This window comes from Chelonia mydas, chromosome 1, assembly GCF_015237465.2.
Source record: "Chelonia mydas isolate rCheMyd1 chromosome 1, rCheMyd1.pri.v2, whole genome shotgun sequence".
Lineage (NCBI taxonomy): Eukaryota > Metazoa > Chordata > Testudines > Cheloniidae > Chelonia > Chelonia mydas.
In genome coordinates this window covers 254,838,100-254,858,919 of record NC_057849.1, presented here as the reverse complement: position 1 = coordinate 254,858,919, position 20,820 = coordinate 254,838,100, and the positions used below count along the sequence as shown (strand labels likewise).

Here is a 20,820-nt window from a genome sequence, read left to right as displayed (position 1 = left end):
GTTGGTTTATATCTCAGGTGACACCTAAAGCTGGGGGATCCCCAAGAGCATGACAAACTATAAATCCTCCCTAGCCACAACTGTTGGGCCAGATCTGCAGCTGGGGTAAAGCACCATAACTCTGCTGCTATCACAGCCGAGAAGGATATGCCCCATGATTAATATGATTATTTATTTGTATTGCCATGGTGCCTAGCAGCCCCACTCCTAGCCTGCACCCCGTTGTGCAAGGTGCTGTACGAACACAGTCTCTGTGCCAATTAAGCCCTCGCGCCAGAAAATCTCCATGACACCATACTGTACTTCGGGCGATGCTGGCACAGCCTAGAAATCATTTCAGCCTGTACGCTTCCTGTTCTGATTTCTTATCTGTATCACCTAGGAGCCCCAGCCTTGGCCCAGGACCCCACTGTGCCAGGCTCTGTGCAAACACAACACAAAGAGATGGTCCCTGCCCCAACAAGCTTACCATCTAAGTAGCCCAGGGGCTGTTTATTCCTTTCCCAACAGCTTGTGCTTTGTTTCTTCCCACTGGGGCCTTTCCTTGGTGGTGCTATGGCAGGGGTTAAAATGAGGGGAGTGCCAGTGGAGCAGCACAACCCCCTCCCCTGCTAAAAACAGAGGGCCCGCCCCCTGGCACTGCCCCTCCTTTCCCCCTGCCCTTTGGCTGGTACAGCAAGCACTCCCTCTGCTGTTTCAATCTACCGTAGCCACTGTGCTCTGTTACTGCAGCGGGGTAATCTGATGTCATTTAGTCTGTGTCCAGATTAGATGGCAGCATGTTTTAGTAATTTCTGATCCCTGATCCACAGGGAGCTGGTACCATGGAGCTGTTCAGTGACTATTCACTCCCTTGTTTTAACAAGATGCAGTGAGTCATAGAGATGCCCCTGTGCTGTACTAAGGGGCTACATGCAGGCTCAGGAACAGAGAACAGGCCTCCACAGGCCTTGCGCTGCTGTTGTGTAGTAGGTGGGGATGCGTGTCCCATCTTGGCAGCTGAGGAGATAAGGCTATCTCTGCACTGACGGGTACTGCCTTGCAGTTAGTGTTGCCAGCTGTCCCACTGCTTTTATCAGATCTCCCGGCTGGGCGAGTTTGTTTGTTCCTGGGTGGATGGCAATATGTTTTGGCTTGTTCAGCCTGGTACTTGATAAAACTTGTCTGGCCTGATCTGCATTCAGGCATTTAACTTGTAGTACTCTTTCCCTTCTTGTGGGAATGAATGTTTCCCAACCAGCAATCTGAAGCCAATAGAAGGAACGGATTGCTTGTGGTGGCTTGTCTCCCAAGAAACCTGGGGGTAGGCGTAGACGGAAGGCCTGATTCAGCTGGGGGTGTAGAGTTGCTCCTGCAGGTGTAGCACGTAGGGCAGAAAGTCCGCTCAAGGGGGGAATTGTGGCAGGCCAAAGCAGCCCCAATCCCCCTGCTGTAGGGAGGCTGGCATGGGGCAGCTCCGCCGAAAGAGCCAAGGGCTCTTGTCAGAACAGTTAGGCAGTTTCTTGGCACAGCCGACTGCTGGTGAATTCGAAAGCTGCCCTGCCCTGATGGAAACCCTGGGGGAGCGCACTGGGAGTTGCTGTCACCTGTCCTTCCTTGGGGAACAAGGAGGATGTAATGAATGCAGAGTCTGCCATATGCTCTCAAGATCCCCCTCTGATCTGCGGTAACTATATGGTTGTTGTCTGAGGCCTGGTCTGCGCTAGAAAAGTAGGTCGGGTTAACGACGTTGGTCGGGGTGTGAAACCTCTGAGCAGCGTTGTTAAGCCGACCTAAGTCCTGGTGTACGCAGCACTAGGTCAATGCAAGAATTCTTCCGTTGACCTAGGTACTGCCTCTCGGGGAGGTGGATTACCTATGCCAACAGGCCAATCCCTGCTGTCAGCGGAGGTAGTGTCTACACTGAAGTGCTACAGCTGTGCCACTGTAGTGTTTTAAGTGTAGACAGCCCTTCGTTATCCCCTGGGGTTTGCAGCTGAGGTTCAGCTCTGTTCCCAGTAGCTTCATTTATTTTTGGTGTTTCTCTTGGCAGCACGCTCATTGCATCGACCTGGGCTTCTCTTAGTTCTCTTTTGGCTATCTGAGGTTCCCTTTTTTAAGAGGCCTGTTTCCCAGCACTGAACTCAGTCATTTGGGGATTTCAGTTCCCTTTTCTAGCAGGCTTTTATTTTCAGTTTCCATCCGGTTCGGTTTTGCCGTTTCATTCCGTAGGCAATCAAAGGGAATTTGTTCTAGTTAATTTCATAGCAACATATGGTTTCAACATGACATCCTCTCCTGCCGATCTAAGCCGTCATTTAAGCCCGGATCCTGCCAGGCGCTGAGTGCCTTCACACCCCGTTGAAGCTGGTGGGAATTGAGGATGCTTGGCATTTTTCTGCATGCTCTCAGCACCTTGCAGGATCCGTCCCCTTGGACTCTGGCGCTTTGATGACCAGGGAACAGACATTGTTTGCTCTCCCTCTTGGTGGCTCATGAGCTACGGATTCTTGTGGCTTTTCTCAATGTGTTATCTGAACTTTAGAACCTTTTCCTTTTTTTTCTCCAGTTGATGAGCCACCCTTGGCATTTCTGTCACACGTGTGACTCAGACAGACACTTTCTGCCTGGCTTAGGGATTTCTGTGCGTCTTCAGATTTGACTAGGCTGCCTTGGATCATTGCTGCCCCATTCTGATGAATAGCCCCAGTCACTGATAAACGTGCTATCAGCGTTGGCTGCATCTGGCTGGATGTAATGTGCGTGCCGTGATTTGTCTGTCACCACCATCACGTTTCGGGTGAGTGTTTGTGAAGGATGTGGAGATGGGCGGATGCTGCTCTGGTTACAACGCTAGGGCGGGGCCCAATCCACAGCCTCCTCAGCAATTGCAGATGTGTTTTTACTGCATTGAGCTCAGTCCTGCAGCCTTACGCAGTCCTTTCTACGGGGGAAGCTCCCCTCAAAATCAGTGGGAGTTTGGCCTGTTAGACCCTGGCCTCAATTTTGAAGAGTGGCCATTAACTTTGAATGCCTCTGTTTTTGGAGGCCCATTTTGAGACACCAAGGGACTGATCTTCAGAGACAGTGAGCATCTCCAATTCCTGTTGGCCTCTACTCTGAACGCCAGGTTGTCTAGGCCAGATTTTCAAAAGAGTTCAGCTCCCATTTAGGCTCCTAGGGCAGATTTGCAAAACCAGACCACTCAGCATGTGGGAGATGCTGGGGGCTGAGCTCTTTGGACAGGCTGGCCTGGTGTGTCTAAAGTGGAGCACCCCAAATCCCTGGGCACGTTTCAGACTGTAGGCTTGACGTTGTCATGTGCCTCAGTTTCCCCCATCTGCTAAAGAGGAGACTAATATTTCCCTTCCACCAGGGCTGCGGTGACAGTGCCTTAACCTTTGTACAGAGATCTGATGAAAGGTGCTAGGGAAGTGCAGGCTTCCCCTCCTCCTGGAGCCCTGTGAATAGGTTTCTTCTCCCCTCCGTTTGCCTGGCAGTGTCGCATCCCGTCTGAGTGGGTGAGGCAGAGCAAGAGAGCCATGGAGCAACCTCTGCATTCTCCCCTTTGCCAGTGGGAAGGCCTGAGGACAAGCATTCCTCTTACCAGGCCCTGGGAGAGGCCTTGTTGAGAACCTACCCGGTGCTAGTGCTGACAAGCACCTGCAGCCGTTTCCTCCAAACTTGCAGTGTGCGTGCCACTGCACCCGGTCCCTGGAGAGGCCTTGTACCACCCCAGCAGCAGGGCTGCTGTGAATGAAGGGGATGAGCTGGTGGTTGCACTCTGCTCTCCAGTGTCTTGTCTAGTCCAGTTGGCAATGATCCAGGTGATGGGACCGGCACCCCTTCCCTGAGGTCCACAGCCTGATGAATCTTCCCTGCAGGAGCTGTTTCCTCACCAGATTTCTCCTAGTTCTGCCACCCTGCACGATCCCCTTCAATTGTTGGTGTTCATCCCCCAAGATGCATGGGCCTGGTTAGCCAACCAAATGTATTTAAATAAGCCAACCCAGCTCCTGCCATCGTTTGGCTTATCTAAATACGGTTTTTGCTTCTAGCCCTCCCCGTCCATCCCTCCCCCCTTATCAAATTGGCTGATCTGTAGGGTTTAGGGCTGGGCTGGGTGAAGGTAGGAGTCTAATCTGATTGGAATCAAACCCATACCGCTCTGCAAAGGAAAAATTGTTCCTGTCTTACCTGTTCAGGGAAGTTTTGTGAAGGGGGGGGAGGAACTTACGACAATCTTAGATGAGGTGGTGAGATAATAGCATTGATTTTAAGCCTTTGCATAGCACCTTTCCTCTTCCCAGCTTTACTCATTCTAATGTGCAGGTGCTCAGATACTACGCCCAGAAAGGATCTATTCTCAACAGAGTAGTAGGGCCTGAATGAATCTCCCATCAATCTCAGCTGAAGTTGTGCAAGCTTAGCTCTTCTGAAAACCAGGATCCTCTCACTGAAATCCTCACCATGCCCTGGTGAGACAAGAGAGCAATACTGTCCCAGTTTTATACTAGGGGAAACTGAGGCCGCATCTGTACTATGCCCTGGTCTACACTAGGAGTTGAGGTTGAATTTAGCAGCGTTAAATCGATTTAACCCTGCACCCATCCACACGACGAAGCCCTTTTTTTGACTTAAAGGGCTCTTAAAATCGATTTCCTTACTCCACCCCCGACAAGGGGATTAGCGCTGAAATCGGCCTTGCTGAGTCAAATTTGGGGTACTGTGGACGCAATTAGACGGTATTGGCCTCCGGGAGCTATCCCAGAGTGCTCCATTGTGACCGCTCTGGACAGCACTCTCAACTCAGATGCACTGGCCAGGTAGACAGGAAAAGGCCTGCGAACTTTTGAATTTCAATTTCCTGTTTGGCCAGCATAGCAAGCTGCAGGTGACCATGCAGAGTTCATCAGCAGAGGTGACCATGCAGAGCTCATCAGCAGAGGTGACCATGATGGAGTCCCAGAATTGCAAAAGAGCTCCAGCATGGACCGAACGGGAGGTACGGGATTTGATCGCTGTATGGGGAGAGGAATCCGTGCTATCAGAACTCCGTTCCAGTTTTCGAAATGCCAAAACATTTGTCAAAATCTCCCAGGGCATGAAGGACAGAGGCCATAACAGGGACCCGAAGCAGTGCTGCTTGAAACTTAAGGAGCGGAGGCAAGCCTACCAGAAAACCAGAGAGGCAAACGGCCGCTCCGGGTCCGAGCCCCAGACATGCCGCTTCTATGATGAGCTGCATGCCATTTTAGGGGGTTCAGCCACTACTACCCCAGCCGTGTTGTTTGACTCCTTCAATGGAGATGGAGGCAACACGGAAGCAGGTTTTGGGGACGAGGAAGATGATGATGATGAGGTTGTAGATAGTTCACAGCAAGCAAGCGGAGAAACCAGTTTTCCCGACAGCCAGGAACTATTTCTCACCCTGGACCTGGAGCCAGTCCCCCCCGAACCCACCCAAGGCTGCCTCCCGGACCCGCCAGGCGGAGAAGGGACCTCTGGTGAGTGTACCTTTTAAAATACTATACATGGTTTAAAAACAAGCATGTTTAATGATTAATTTGCCCTGGCATTCGTGGCTCTCCTGGATATACTCCCAAAGCCTTTGCAAAAGGTTTCTGGGGAGGGCAGCCTTATTCTGTCCACCATGGTAGGACACTTTACCACTCCAGGCCAGTAGCACATACTTGGGAATCATTGTAGAACAAAGCATTGCAGTGTATGTTTGCTGGCGTTCAAACAACATCCGTTCGTTATCTCTCTGTGTTATCCTCAGGAGAGTGATATCATTCATGGTCACCTGGTTGAAATAGGGTGCTTTTCTTAAGGGGACATTCAGAGGTGCCCGTTCCTGCTGGGCTGTTTGCCTGTGGCTGAACAGAAGTGTTCCCCGCTGTTAGCCGCGGGGAGGGGGGAGGGGCTAGCCACATGCTGGGGGGAGGCAAAATGCGACCTTGGAACGAAAGCACATGTGCTATGTATGTAATGTTAACAGCAAGGTTTACTGTGAAAGAGTGTACCCATTGTTCTAAAAATGTGTCTTTTAAAATACCACTGTCCCTTTTTTTTTCTCCACCAGCTGCATGTGTTTCAAGGATCACAGGATCTTCTCCTTCCCAGAGGCTAGCGAAGATTAGAAGGCGAAAAAAACGCTCTCACGATGAAATGTTCTCTGAGCTCATGCTGTCCTCCCACACTGACAGAGCACAGACGAACGCGTGGAGGCAGACAACGTCAGAGTGCAGGAAAGCACAAAATGACCGGGAGGAGAGGTGGCGGGCTGAAGAGAGTAAGTGGTGGGCTGAAGAGAGGGCTGAAGCTGAAAGGTGGCGGCAGCGTGATGAGAGGAGGCAGGATTCAATGCTGAGGCTGCTGGAGGATCAAACCAACATGCTCCAGCATATGGTTGAGCTGCAGGAAAGGCAGCAGGAGCACAGACCGCCGCTACAGCCCCTGTGTAACCAACCATCCTCCTCCCCAAATTCCATAGCCTCCTCACCCAGACGCCCAAGAACGCGGTGGGGGGCCTCCGGCCATCCAGCCACTCCACCCCAGAGGATTGTCCAAGCAACAGAAGGCTGGCATTCAATAAGTTTTAAAGTTTTAAACTTTTAAAATGCTGTGTGGCCTTGTCCTTCCCTCCTCCACCATCCCTCCTGGTGCTTCTCTCCTCCACCACCCCTCCTGAGCTACCTTGGTAGTTATCCCCCTATTTGTGTGATGAATTAAAGAATGCATGAATGTGAAGCAACAATGACTTTATTGCCTCTGCAAGCAGTGATCGAAGGGAGGATGGTTAGCTTACAGGGAAGTAGAGTGAACCAAAAGGCGGGGGTTTCATCAAGGGGAAACAAACAGAACTTTCACACCGTAGCCTGGCCAGTCATGAAACTGGTTTTCAAAGCTTCTCTGATGCACACCGTGCCCTCCTGTGCTCTTCTAACCGCCCTGGTGTCTGGCTGTGCATAACCAGCAGCCAGGCGATTTGCCTTAACCTCCCACCCCGCCATAAACGTCTCCCCCTTACTCTCACAGATATTGTGGAGCGCACAGCAAGCAGAAATAACAGTGGGAATATTGGTTTCGCCGAGGTCTAACCGAGTCAGTAAACTGCACCAGCGCGCTTTTAAATATCCAAATGCACATTCTACCACCATTCTGCACTTGCTCAGCCTGTAGTTGAACAGCTCTTGACTACTGTCCAGGCTGCCTGTGTATGGCTTCATGAGCCATGGCATTAAGGGGTAGGCTGGGTCCCCAAGGATAACTATAGGCATTTTGGATAGGCTATTACCAGCAGGAGAGTGAGTTTGTGTGTATGTGTGGGGGGGGGGGGTGAGAAAACCTGGATTTGTGCTGGAAATGGCCCACCTTGGTTATCATGCACATTGTAGGGGGAGTGGTCACTTCGGATGAGCTATTACCAGCAGGAGAGTGAGTTTGTGTGAGTATGGGGGTGGGGGAGTGAGAAAACCTGGATTTGTGCTGGAAATGGCCCACTTTGATTTTCATGCAGGTTGTAAGGAGAGTGGTCACTTTGGATAGGCTATTACCAGCAGGAGAGTGAGTTTGTGTGTGTGGTTTTTGGAGGGGGGTGAGGGGGTGAGAGAACCTGGATTTCTGCAGGAAATGGCCCACCTTGATTATCATACGCATTGTGAAGACAATGGTCACTTTGGATGGGCTATTACCAGCAAGAGAGTGAGTTTGTTTGTGGGAGGGCGGAGGGTGAGAAAACCTGGATTTGTGCTGGAAATGGCCCAACTTGATGATCACTTTAGATAAGCTATTACCAGCAGGAGAGTGGGGTGGGAGGAGGTATTGTTTCATGGTGTCTGTGTATATAATGTCTTTTGCGATTTCCACAGTATGCATCCGATGAAGTGAGCTGTAGCTCACGAAAGCTCATGCTCAAATAAATTGGTTAGTCTCTAAGGTGCCACAAGTCCTCCTTTTCTTTTTGCGAATACAGACTAACACGGCTGTTACTCTGAAACCTGTCATATAGGCATTTCAACATCCCCAACGGTTATTTTCTGGTCTGGGAATAAAGTCCCTTCCTGCAGCTTTTGAAACTGACCAGAGTTCCTGAAGATGCGAGTGTCATGTACCTTTCCCGGCCATCCCACGTTGATGTTGGTGAAACATCCCTTGTGATCCACTAGTGCTTTCAGCACTATTGAAAAGTACCCCTTGCGGTTTATGTACTCACCGGCTTGGTGCTCCGGTGCCAAGATAGGGATATGGGTTCCGTCTATGGCCCCACCACAGTTAGGGAATCCCATTGCAGCAAAGGCATCCACTATGAGCTGCACATTTCCCAGGGTCACTACCCTTGATATCAGCAGATCTTTGATTGCGTGGGCTCCTTGCATCACAGCAGCCCCCACAGTAGATTTGCCCACTCCAAATTGATTCCCAACTGACCGGTAGCTGTCTGGCATTGCAAGCTTCCACAGGGCTATTGCCACTCGCTTCTCAACTGTGAGGGCTGCTCTCATCTTGGTATTCTTGCGCCTCAAGGCAGGGGAAAGGAAGTCACAAAGTTCCATGAAAGTGCCCTTACGCATGTGTAACCCTTCTGCCTGTCAGAGATGGCAGCAACAAGGGCCGGGTTCAGTATCTAGGGGTTCCATTCCAATAACACAATGCAAAACCGGCTTGAGCCCCCACCCAGTGACCTGGGACAAATATATACCACCCCCGCTGGGCGCCTCCAAGAGGCAATACTTCCCCTCTCGCAAGCACATAGTCTGCGTGTAGCAAAAAGCCTTTTAATAACAGAGAGAAACAATGTGGCATTATGTTGGGGAAACACCACCAACAGGATTCATAACACAACCCATGAGCAAAACCCACCCCAAGCAAACTGGGGTATGTCCTTTCCCTTTGGTTCTTGAATCCAGCAACCCAAAACCACCCAAAGTCCCAAAAGTCCAACGACCCAAAAGTCTTTGTCCTTGGTCAGGGCAGCCCCAGAGTTCAAAAGTTTATCTGCAGAGTTTTACCTCCCAACCTGGGTGGAGATGGGGGGGGGAAGGGGGTTAAGGGGCACCTTACGTGGTCCAAAGCTGATGGCCCCACCTCTCCATGGGGCTCCGCTCTGCCAGCTACCCCATGAGCTGCTCTAGGCATCCGACAAACTGCTCTGCTAGCCGCTCCGCTTGCCGTCCCGCAAACTGCTCTGCTCTGCTCTGCCAGCCGCTCTGCTCACCGTCCCGCAAACTGCTCCACCATATAGCTTCAGGCTCCCCCACTACTTAACACAACACTCAGCGAATTCAGCTTTTAGTAAGTTTAGCTCTTTTGTGATTTCAGCTTGTAGTAGAGGAGCCTCACTGCTGGTGCACCATTAGCCCAAAGTGAATTCAGCTCAGCAGCCTGTAACTAGACTCCGAATAGAATCAAAATTAGCTCTGATATTCCACAGTGGAGAGAGGAGGAAGTGCAATTAACATGGGGGGGGGGCCATACCACCAAGTATTAATACCTGTCCCCAACCTCTCTCAATTCACAGACTTTTGGAACCCATGTCCCTTGCCTAGCGAGTGCTACTTAGTTGATGGCGAGTCCCTCCATCATAACAAAAAGCCAAGTACAGTTCCACTGTCCTTGATTCCCATAATCAGGGTAATAACAATTTATTCTTCCTGCCCCAATAACAGAGACACTGGGGATCCCACAGCAGCCAAAGTGACCATTTGGGCAGCTATGGCCTCATTCTGGGCCGGGTGGGTGTGCCTATGCAAATGAGATCGGCCCCTGAAGTTCTTTTCCACAACTTGCCACACCTCACCACCAGATGTCAGGGTGGAGCTCATCCTGACTCTGCTTACACATGCAAAAGTTTTGCAGCCACTGGGAATTGTCCCAGACCTGCAACTCTATGCGGTCCCACCAGTCTGTGCTTGTTTCCCGAGCCCAGAATCGGCGTTCCACCGCATGAACCTGCCCCATTAGCACCATGATGCCCACATTGGCAGGGCCCGTGCTTTGAGAGAAGTCTGTGTCCATGTCCTCATCACTGACGTCGCCTACTTGCCCGATTTCGCTTTGCCAGGTTCTGGTGCTGCATATACTGCTGGATAATGCGTGTGGTGTTTAATGTGCTCCTAATTGCCAAAGTGAGCTGAGTGGGCTCCATGCTTGCCGTGGCATGGTGTCTGCACAGAAAAAAGGCACGGAACAATTGTCTGCCGTGGCCCTGACGGAGGGAGGGGCTACTGACGACATGGCTTACAGGGTTGGCTTACAGGGAATTAAAATCAACAAAGGGGGTGGCTTTGTGAGAAACTGAATCGCCCCCTCAAGGATAGAACTCAAAACCGGGTTTAGCAGGCCTTTGATTTCACAGAGGGAGGGAGGAGAAAATGAATACAAAACAAATCTGGTCTATTTCTTGTTTTGAGCCACTTCATCTATCTTTATACATCTTGCTGGCAGCAGACTGTGCAGTACGACCGCTAGCCATCATTATCTCCTGGGTGCTCGGCAGAAGACGGTGCAGTATGACGACTAGCCATCATCTTCTGCTGGCTGGAGGTTAAAAGCCAGTGCACTGCAGGTAGGACTGAATCGCCCCGAGACGAAACAAGGGAAATGACCTGGCTGAGTGACTCCCACGTTTGCCCAAGCTCCTAATTAAAAGAGCACCCAGGACTACGTCGACGACGGCTACCAGTCATACTGCACTGTCTGCTACCACAAGGCAATGGGTTGCTGCTGCTGTGTAGCAATGCAGTACCACGTCTGCCAGCACCAGGAGACATACGGTGACAGTGAGCTGAGCGGGCTCCATGCTTGCCGTGGTATGGTGTCTGCACAGGTAGCTCAGGAAAAAAGGCTCAAAACGATTGTCTGCCGTTGCTTTCATGGAGGGAGGGAGGGAAGGGGGGCCTGACGACATGTACCCAGAACCACCCGCGACAATGTTTTAGCCCCATCAGGCACTGGGATTTCTACCCAGAATTCAAATGGGCGGCGGAGACTGCAGGAACTGTGGGATAGCCACCCACAGTGCAATGCTCCGGAAGTCGACGGTTGCCTCGGTACTGTGGACACACTCCGCCGACTACATGCACTTAGAGCATTTGTGTGGAGGGACACACAATCAACTGTATAAAAATGCCTTCTACAAATTCGATCTAATTTCATAGTGTAGACATACCCTATGGGTGCTATAGCGGCATAGCTACTGCGCTACAACCCCATAGTGTAGACATTGACTCCAGTGACGGAAGGGGTTTTTCTGTTGCTGTAGGAACTTCACCTTCCTGAGTGACGGTAGCTAGGTTGATGGAAGCATTCTTCCACTGCCCTAACAGTGTTTACACCCGGGGTTCGGTCAGCTTAGCTACAGCGCTCGGGGTGGGCTGGGGGTGGATTTTTCACCCCCCTGAACGCCATAGCTATGTTGACCTACATTTTAAATGGAGATCAGTTCCTGCAGAGAAGAGAAGTGACTTGCCCAAGGCCATCACAGGGAATCACTGTCTGTGCCAGGCTCAGAACTGAGGCCTTCTGGCTCCCAGGCCTTGCTTAAATCATGTGGCTTCTTGATTTTTATTTGGGTTTTTAAAAATCGCTTGCTGAAATCCTTCCCAAGAGCCTATTCAGGGAAATAAACAGTTGTTGGGTAAGGGGCAGCGTCTTTTCAGGGAGTAAAAATTATTTTAAGTGCTAGAAAATAACGTCATATGAATGGCTGGGACTCCAAGCAAGAGTGTGTCTTCTCTCCAGCTCTTTTAGTATCTTGAACAGGCACTTAGGCCTGGTCCACACACAGCCTGGCACCGAAATAATGAAACCGCGTTTCAGTCACAAGTTTTGTGATTTCAATGCAAGTTTGTTTGGAGACCAGGCTGTGCAGAGGAAATGCTGCTGGTGATTTAGTAGGGGGCGCTGTTCCCTCTGAGTCTGCACTGACCCAGTCCCCAGCATAGTGCTAGGAAGATGCTGCAGGTGCTGCCATTTGGATGAGCTGGGAAACTGAGGCCCGGATCACTTGTGATCATTAAAAGCCCCCAGACGCTTTTCACACATATAGGGATCATACCGGCCTAGAGTGAGAAACTGAAAAGCCTTGGATGTCCCTCTTGGCTCCACACTCACCTGGTCTCTCTCTCCCATTAAGAAATGAAATGCATCTAATAATGTCCATCTCTTTGTCTGAAATCCATGTAACAATCTCTCCCCTGTTTTAAATGAGCTCTGACAACAGCGAGGGATCAAGGATTAAAGAGCTGTTGTCTTTACAGCCCGTCAGGGCAGGACTGAACTCTCTATTCCTTCTCTAAAACTATTGAATGCCATGTTCAAGGTTGTGGTTGCTACAGCCGGGACACGTATGTGACACTGGCAGCTGTGTCCACCTCAAGAGGCCTGAGATTTTGAAAGCACTCCCAAGGGCCTAAGAGATCTCCTCGAAGCAAGGGGTTAGGTAGCCTTATAGGGATGTTAATCTCAGTGCCCAGGTCAAATTCCAATTTAGTAAATGCATTCTCTGCTTTTCTCTTTAGAAATGGTATTCTCCTCCCCTTCCTGTCCAGAACTGTTGCTGCCATACACTGTTAATCAGCTGCCCTGTTCCATCCCAGAGGTGGCTGCCTTTCAGTGTTGTGATTCCTATGTACAGTTTGTAAAGCCCTTTGGGATGAACAGGACTATAAATGTAAATTGTGGTCATTAGTAAGGTGTTAACTCCCATGCTCTTCTCCATATGACAGTTAGGTCCCCCACCTCTCATCTGATTGTCTCATTTTAGCTGTGCTGAATTGCAGCCTCACATCCTGTTGAAAGCCTGGCTCATCCTCGCGAGGCGTGTATGGCTGCTGGTGACAGTTAGTCATTCTGGGGCGAGGGCTCCGCATGGTGCTGCACAGCGCCCCCTGCTGTCCTTGACCGTACATGGAGCTGCAAAGCGCACATTTGGCTAGGGTAGAGCGGGGCGGGCACACTGTTTGGTCTGAGGGCCACATCGGGTTTTGGAAATTGTATGGAGGGCCGGTTAGGGGAGGCTGTGCCAGGCTGTGCCCCCACCCCCATCTGCCCCCACTTGCTTCTCGCCCCCGATGGCCCCCCCTGGACTCCTGCCCCATCCAACCCCCCCCCGTTCCCTGACGGCCTCCCCAGGACCCCTGCCCCATCCACCCCCCCACACACTCCCTGTCCCCTGACCACCCCCGGAACCGCTGCCCCTGACTGCCCCCCATCTCCCCATCCAACCCCCCCTCCTTCCTGCCTGCCCCCCCCGGGACCCCAGCCCCCATTCAACCCCCCCACCCTCTGACTGCCCCGACCCCATCCACACCCCCGCCCCCGACCACCACCCTGAACTCCCCTGCCCTCTATCCAACCCCCCCCGCTCCCTCCCCCCAGAGCGTTGCGCCGGTGTAGTGTAGTAAATTGCTCCCGGTAACTGCTACCAGCAGCACGTTCCTACGCGGAGCCGTTTAATACACAGCACCGGCAGCACGACGCGCTGAGGCTGTGGGGGAGGGGGAAGAGCGGGGGAGGGGCCGGGGGCGAGTCTCTTGGGCCAGGAGCTCAGGGGCCAGGCAGGAGGGTCCCACGGGCCGTAGTTTGCCCACCTCTGGGATAGAGGCTTCCCGTGGCTCAAGTGGGTTAAACACTTCCTGCCATTTGTGGGGTCTCCCTTCAGGCACAATTCCCACAGGGTGGGGGCTGCATTCACCCGCACCTGGGTGCAGTTTGCATGCCCCCTGTGTCCAGGGAGGGGGCATTCACGCCCACTACCACCAGGAGGGGGCAGCCAGTGGTAGGCCCATTGCCCTCCACCAGGCATCCAAGAGGATGTGGCCTGGAGGAGGCTGATCCAGGCACTGGTGGAGCTAGGTGTATGGGCAGCTCGGGTTGCTGGATCCCCACCATTGGGGGCTGCAGCCTGGTTTGTGCTGGCCGACAGAGCTGCTTCCTCCTTTTCCCCACAAGCTGTCCTCCTCCCTTCTTTCCCCCCCAGCTCACTGCACAGACCATCTTCCTCCTTTGCAGATGCCCTTCAGTGGCGATTCCTCTGTGACTCACCTTCACAAACCTAGAAAGAACCAGAACAAGATTATCATGTGCTGGGACTTCTTTTGGGGCCTGAGAGTTGATCCTCCACCAACCTGATCTCCAGCTAAAGGGGAGACTACACCCTGCATCTCAGTCTTCAGATGCAAGTCAGCAGTGTGGAGATGCTATGTTGCAGAGACAAGCCAGAGATCCACCTGTAGTCTCTCCATCAAACACCGTGGAGGCCTCCCTGCAGTTACAAGCTCCGCTGGCACATGGCGGGATTCATTCCGAGCCCCGCGCAGGGCCCAAGAGGGCAGGCAATGCACCTCCCCTAACTTGGGGCTGATTTGGCCCTTTGCTGTCAGTCAGGGCAGCTGTAATTTACACTGTGGTTGCAACAATCTCTGTAGACCACTGCACCACTGCCAAATAGCTGGCATTCGGGAGTGCCCTGTCCTTTCCTGCTCCTCCACCAACACCCTTGCTCCAGGGTTATGGAGCTGGCTACACTGACTGTGTGCCCATTGGAGACGCCTGCTACTCTGGGGGTTTTCCCTGAATCTATATGGCAGGTGGCAGGGGTGAATTCCTCCCTCCCCAATGCACCACGAAAAGGGCTCTCTTTATGTGTATATATATGTTTCAGCTGTGGTGCTGAAAGGCCTCTTGCTCTGGTCCAGGGCCCCACAAAACCTTAATCTGCCTCTGTGTGGAGGGAGCAGAGACTGTCCCTTACCATCTGCTTTGCAAGGACAGTGTGAATTTGCATGCAGCCGCGATCTGAAGTGACAGGGCAGAGGGGGATTTCTGGAGTAACTGCTGTCTTTCGAGCTCTTGCTCCCTTTTTTGGGGAAACCCCCATCCCCTCCCATCGACCACATCGGAGCGTCCCCTCTGCGCCTCGACAAGATCATTTCCCTCCATGAAATCTGACAGTCCCAGTTTCCCACTGAATTGTAGCTGTTACTGGGGGAGGGGAGGCTAAAGAGATCAGCCAGGCCAATGCTCCCTCCTGGGAGGAGAGCAGCTAGGACATTACTTTTTTGTGGGGTGGGAGTGGGAAGGAGCAGATGGGGTGATGGTCCTGTGACGTTGACAGACCAGGTGCCAGCTCTTGTCAAGGCCCCTAGGCCTCACTGAACACTGACAAATGCATAGCTGGATTAGTCTAGGTGTTCGTATTGTTAAAATAGGTATTAGATTTATAAAAAGGTATTTCGTGTTTAGACATTATAAAATGCTTGTGAGTTGCTGCATGTGTTAATCTCACTTACAGTAGCTGTATCCCGTGTTAGGCAATATTGAAGAGTTGGCTCTGAAATTCTAAATCTGGAGAGCAGCATTACCAAGTGTGAAATACTAGTTTGCCACAAGAGGTCTCATCGCCTGTCCAACAAAAGAAGGCCCATAGACACCAGACAAGTCATTGTGGAACATCAGAGGACAAAATACTTTGCTGATTGTTTCCCCCTCCAGCCATGAACAGGGGACATGCATGTGGACTCGTCCCATCGGCTTGAACTCTGGGGGAAGCGAATAAAAATCCCTGACAAGGAGAAACTGTATCTTTATGCTGCTTATGCATCCGATGAAGTGAGCTGTAGCTCACGAAAGCTTATGCTCAGATAAATTGGTTCGTCTCTAAGGTGCCACTAGTCCTCCTTTTCTTTTTATGCTGCTTGGACTCTGAGGGGAAAGGATTACTAAGCATAAGCAAAAGATCCCCAGCGCTTGGCCTGGCTTTAGCCCTTAAGGACATATAGAGCTTGCTTATTATAGATGCTTCTGCCACCGGTTGGAACCTAAGACTGTAACTCATGTGTGTGTGTGTGTTTACCTGCTTTAACCTTGTCAATAACTCCCTTACTTCTTTTTCTTAGTTAATACATTTGTAATTAGTTTATTATAGGCTAGTTTATTATACAAGTGTCATCTTTGGAGTCAAATCTTAAGTGCAGTTGTCCTGGGGTAAGTGACTGGTCCTTTGAATATTATGATTTTTGGTGTTAGGGACTGGGAGCTCTCTAGAAGTGTGGGGGGCCACCGGCACCTGGACTGTGGCCCTGCCCACAAGGCCCCACCTCTGCTTGGCCTCTCCCTCCCGAAGCTCCATCATTACTCCACCTCTTCCCGCCTCTTCCCCTGAGGGCCCCCCCGCCACTCGCTCCTCTCCGTTCCCTCCCTTCAGGTCCCCCTGCCCACCACTTGCTCCTCTCTACCCCCTTCCCAGAACGGGGAGCAGGGGGCCACGGCCTCATCACTTTTTCCTGCCCCAGATGAGTGATGGAGGGGAGGGGGCGTAGAGGAGCGAGCAGCAGGTGGGGGGAGCCTCGGGGGAAGAGATGGCGTGAGGGCGGGGCCTTGGGGGAAGAGGCGGCACGGGGGCGGGGTGGAGTGCAGGCGGGGTCATGGTTTGGGTGCTGGTGCCTCCTCCCCACTTCTGTGGAGCTTCGCTTCCGGTGCTCCGAAGGCGGTGGCAGGCCAGTGTGCCTTCGGAGGGGTGACCCACGCTGCCGCGGCATTTCCCCCCCGCATGGCCAGCTGTTTTGGGGGAGGCTTAACCTCCCCTGGCCTCTTCTACACGCCGCCCATGGGGGTCTCCACCCCCTCACAAGACTTGGATGGCAGTTGGGCCAGTGAACTCCCCAGGCTTCACCTGCAGGAGGTGCCAGGGAGCAGGGATTAATTAGATGAGACTCAGCTGGGCAGGAACAGGAGGGGCCTGTATAAAGCCCGGGAGTGGGGAGCAGAAAGGGGCTACAGGGAAGTAGGCTGCAGTCACTGCCTGGCAGAAGGGTGGCATGGTTGGGACTACAGAGGCTAGTCCACAGTTACTCCCTGGGAGGTGGGAGTTTGGGCTGGCAAACCCAGGGAAGTGGGGAGAGCCAGCAAGGTAGGAGAGGCTTGGGGGAAAGGCAGCAAAGTCTGGGATAGGTCAGAGGGCCCCTGAGGTGGAGCCTGGAGTAGAGGGAGGCCTGGGTTCCCCTCCCAGCCACTGGGGAAATGGATCTGATGAGGTAGTGCAAAGCAGGCTGCCTGGAACAGTTTGCCCCAAAAGCCTTTGATATCCCAGAAGGGGAGGACCATAGTGGCCTGGCTGCAGGACCAAGTCACAAATAGGAAGCTGCAGCTCCTGGAGCAAGAGGGGCTGCAGGGTGAGAGAATGAGATAAGCTGAAAGACTTCCAGAGGAGGCCACCTGGGAAGTGCTAATCCCTGGAGTGGCCAGGAGGAGGCTCCTCTAGTGGTGAGTGTACCCCAATGACAATGTCCCTTAGTGATTAAATCCCCTTGGTGTCAGGCAACTGGAGTAACTTTCCTGAGTCATCAGAGTGCTGATCCCTTATCAGGGAACCGGGCTGGGGCTGGGGCAGGGTATTGATCGAGACCCATCAATTCTTTGGTCAGAGGAAGTTGGGGAGCTGATAATTCTTGGGGTCAAAGTCTCCTGCTTTACAGCCTTCCTCTATGGCTTGGAGGGGTGGGAGAGAGCTGTTAATGTGTAACTTTTGGCGACACTAGGCCTATAAGATCTCCTGTGGCGAGGTGTACCTGAGCCAGATCCTCCGCAGCTCACAGCCGCATCTGTCCAGCACCAGCAAGGAGGATGTCTGTAAGGATTGCGATGTCTCTCCGTCTTTCCTTTTCTTGCTCTCAGCTATTCTCCTGTATCAGTGGGCTCTCACATTCTGCCTTTGTGTTTGCTGTCATCACACCCGCTCAGTCATTCATTTCCCTTCCCCTTGCCAGTTCTCTGGTTTCCATGCCCACTCCCACCTCTTCCCCTTGCCAAGCAAGGAGTGCGGGCTACCAGGATGGTCCTGGCTCGGGGCCATGAGGTGGCAACTGGAGGGCAGGGGACCTGCTCCTGGCCTTTGTCCCTGCTTGGGTGGAATTGCTGAGCTTCATTCCCTTTCATTTGGGGCAGGGGGCGGGCATGGGTCACCCAGGGAGTCTTATGACGTCAGGTCTCTCTGCTGCAGGAGAAATTTGAAATCTTCAACCTGGACTTGAAAGCAGGGAGCACCCTGAAGATAAAGGGCAAGGTCTCCAGTGATGCTGAGAAGTGAGTGTGAGAGAGCTGTCTCAGACGAGGGGGGCATGGGCTACAGAGATGGGGCAGCATGCCAGTTTCTCTGGCTGTACCAGGATTTTGCTGTCTGATGCAGAGATTAGTCCTTCAGTCCGTCTCTCTGTCTTATACAGCCCCCATCACCCTAATAATTGAGTGCTCAACAAATGTCCTGGCCCTGTCTGTGGATGGGGAAACTGAGGCACAGAGGTTAAAGCGACTTGCCTGTGGTCAGCCAAGGTGTCTGCAGCAGAGCTGGGAGCTGAGCCCAGCTCTCCTGAGTCCCGGGCTGGTGTCTGAGCCACAGGCCTGACCTTCCTTCAGGGAAAATGGCACTTGGGCCAGGGCCAGAAGCCCCAGCTCTCCCTAAAACTGGCAGGGCGGAGCCCTCTGCCTGCCATGAAATTGGTAAAAGGAGAGGTGGGTGTAACTGATTCAACTGCCCTCCTTCGGGCATGGGTGGGCCTCCTGTAGCAGCAAGTCTGGCTCCGTGGGGGGGATTCTCCAATGCCTGCTCTGCTCCCACCCTGCAGCTTTGCGATTAACCTTGGCAAGAGCGCTAATGAGCTGGGGCTGCACTTCAACCCTCGCTTCAATGAATCCACCATCGTCTGCAACTCCAAATGCGCCAACTGCTGGCAGTCGGAGTACCGCGACAGCCACCTGCCCTTCTCCAGGGGCTCGGAGGTCAAGGTGAGGGGGCTCCTGGGAAAGCGGGGCGGGGCTGGCGGCTGCATGAGCTGCCAGGTGCTTACTCGGGGGCCCCCCCTTCTGCCCCTCCTGGCTGGCGTCTGCAGGTGTTGTTTCTCCCCACCAGCGTCTCTGGCTTCTGCAACCCTGAACCATCCTCATGGGGCTCCTCGGAGTCCCAATCCCCACAGACCCTGTTCTCTCGCCATTTAACCCTGCCCTTGCTGGAGGCCTCCTAGAGGCTGCCTGTGACCTGCGTTCGAGAGCCCCTGTGCCTCTGCCTAGCAGGTGCTCATGCCTTCGCTGGGGGAGGGAGAGGGCTGTGGGGAGCAGATCTCTCTTCCCTCTCAGATCTGTATCAATCATTCTCTCCCTGCTCCCACCCCTTATTTTCTTCCCTCCAGTGCTTTGTGGAATGAGACTGTTGGGCCCCTATTTATAACCTTCCTTTGCCTTGGGCAGCTCTTTGTTTGCCTCTTAGCATTGCACAGTTCGATCACCCTGTTTCTCTGTGGCTTGGAAACGGTTCCTTCTCCTTGCTCAGCGCTCCCCGGGCTGGGCTGGGTGGAGCAGGGGATTACCCGTGGGAAGGAGATGATTCATTTCCAGTGATCAATTATTAGTTTTGTTCTTTAAAGAGTCCCAGGTCTGTCCTGTCCCCTCACACTGTCTGCGCTGGGGGCTAGAAGTGGCATTTCCCCACTGTTGGTAACCCCAAATCAGATCCACTGGTGGCGTAACAGTGGGCGAGCCAGTGGGGCAAAGCTCCTGCAGCCGCTGGTATTTCATGTGCTGTCCCGCCCGGGCCAGAGCAGGCCTAAGCAACGCAGTGCTTTAAAACAGTGGCGGGTGCAGGAGCCTTGTCTACACTAGGGCTCCCTGTATTGCCACCGCCAGTGCAGCTGAAGCAGAGTTAGCAGCTGTGGGGGCGACGTTGTCCCCAGTCTCCCGGTGTGGGCAAGAGCTCAACTTCCTGAGAGACAAGCTGGTCGCTCTAATTTCAATGGGAGTTAGGTGCTTAAATACCTCTGAGGGTCTGGGCCTCTGGCACGCAACCCTGCAAGGCGTTTACTGAGCTCAGTTCCCAGCAGCTTGCCTAAGGCCAGCAGAATCGGGGCCTCTCCACCCAGGCGGTAGGGACAGGTGCTTGCTGTTGCCAGCCAGTTGTTTGCATTGGATGCTAACTCCCCTCCCCATTCCTGTTCTTGCTCCCTGCTCTCACAGTTTATCATCAGCTTCCTGGGAGACAAGTTCAGGGTGAAGCTGCCGGACGGGCACGAGGTGGAGTTCCCCAACAGGCACAACTACGACAAGATCAGCTATCTGGGTGTGAAGGGCGGGTTCAAAGTCATCTCCTTCAAACAAGATTGATGGGACCTGCTTCCCTCCTCTAATAAAAACCCCACATGAGGGGTCTTTTTGTCCCAACTGTGCTGGCTCCTGTGATGTCCTTGGCCTTGACCTTTCAGCACCCAGTGCAGGAAAGGTTCTCATGGGAACGCCCCAAACCAGGCTCCCCATCTGCTGGGAAGAGGCGGCTGTCCGCTATTCTGGTAGGACGTCTTCTCTAGGCACCAGTGGGTGTGATTAGTGGAGTGGGAGACGGTGGCTGGGATGAAAACGTCTCCAGGGCACCAGAAGGGGGTGCTGCCCTGAGGTGCACTGAAAGAGTGGAGAGGAGCTCCCAAGCCTGAGTGTGCAAAGGAGGGAAACGATTCTTTGGCAAGGTTAGGGTGCGCTTTCACCAGGCTGGGGTGAAGTGATGGCCCCGTGGGAGACCAAGGCTTAGCTCAGTAGGAGGATGGTAATGTCCTGCACCTGCAGAATGCTCGGTCTCCAGGCTGGGGAACACTGCCAGTGCAGGGGGAGATAGTACCAAGGAGAGACAAACAGGGGATACTGTCCCTAACCATGGAATTTCCCCACAGCTGGTGTGAGAGGTGGCTTGGCCTTCCCCCTAGTACCAGGCACAGCATCCAGGATGAAACTGCACAGGTGTTAATAAGCCTTGTATCCAGCAAGAGATAAGGAGACTATTCCTCTATCACCTCCCTTCTT

The 20,820-nt window shown here is 52.9% G+C and overlaps 1 protein-coding gene and 1 long non-coding RNA gene across 3 annotated transcripts; both read left to right on the top strand.

Annotated features, from left to right (window-relative positions):
* Window positions 1-997: 997 nt before the first annotated feature.
* LOC122465061 lies at window positions 998-14,698 on the top strand. Of its 2 annotated transcripts, none has more exons than XR_006289618.1 (3): window positions 998-2,779; window positions 12,504-12,655; window positions 13,996-14,698. It is a non-coding gene; the product is annotated as an uncharacterized LOC122465061 (long non-coding RNA). The 2 variants fall into 2 exon arrangements; XR_006289619.1 differs by having other exon boundaries at window positions 13,964-14,698.
* Window positions 14,699-16,741: 2,043 nt separating this feature from the next.
* Window positions 16,742-20,191, top strand: LGALS2 (galectin 2). The gene is made up of 5 exons (XM_037889759.2): window positions 16,742-17,247; window positions 17,523-17,613; window positions 17,984-18,066; window positions 18,606-18,765; window positions 19,987-20,191. The coding sequence occupies exons 2-5, from the start codon at window positions 17,608-17,610 to the stop codon at window positions 20,131-20,133; spliced, it is 396 nt and encodes a 131-aa protein (XP_037745687.1). The 5' UTR covers window positions 16,742-17,247; window positions 17,523-17,607; the 3' UTR covers window positions 20,134-20,191.
* The last annotated feature ends 629 nt before the right edge of the window (window positions 20,192-20,820 follow it).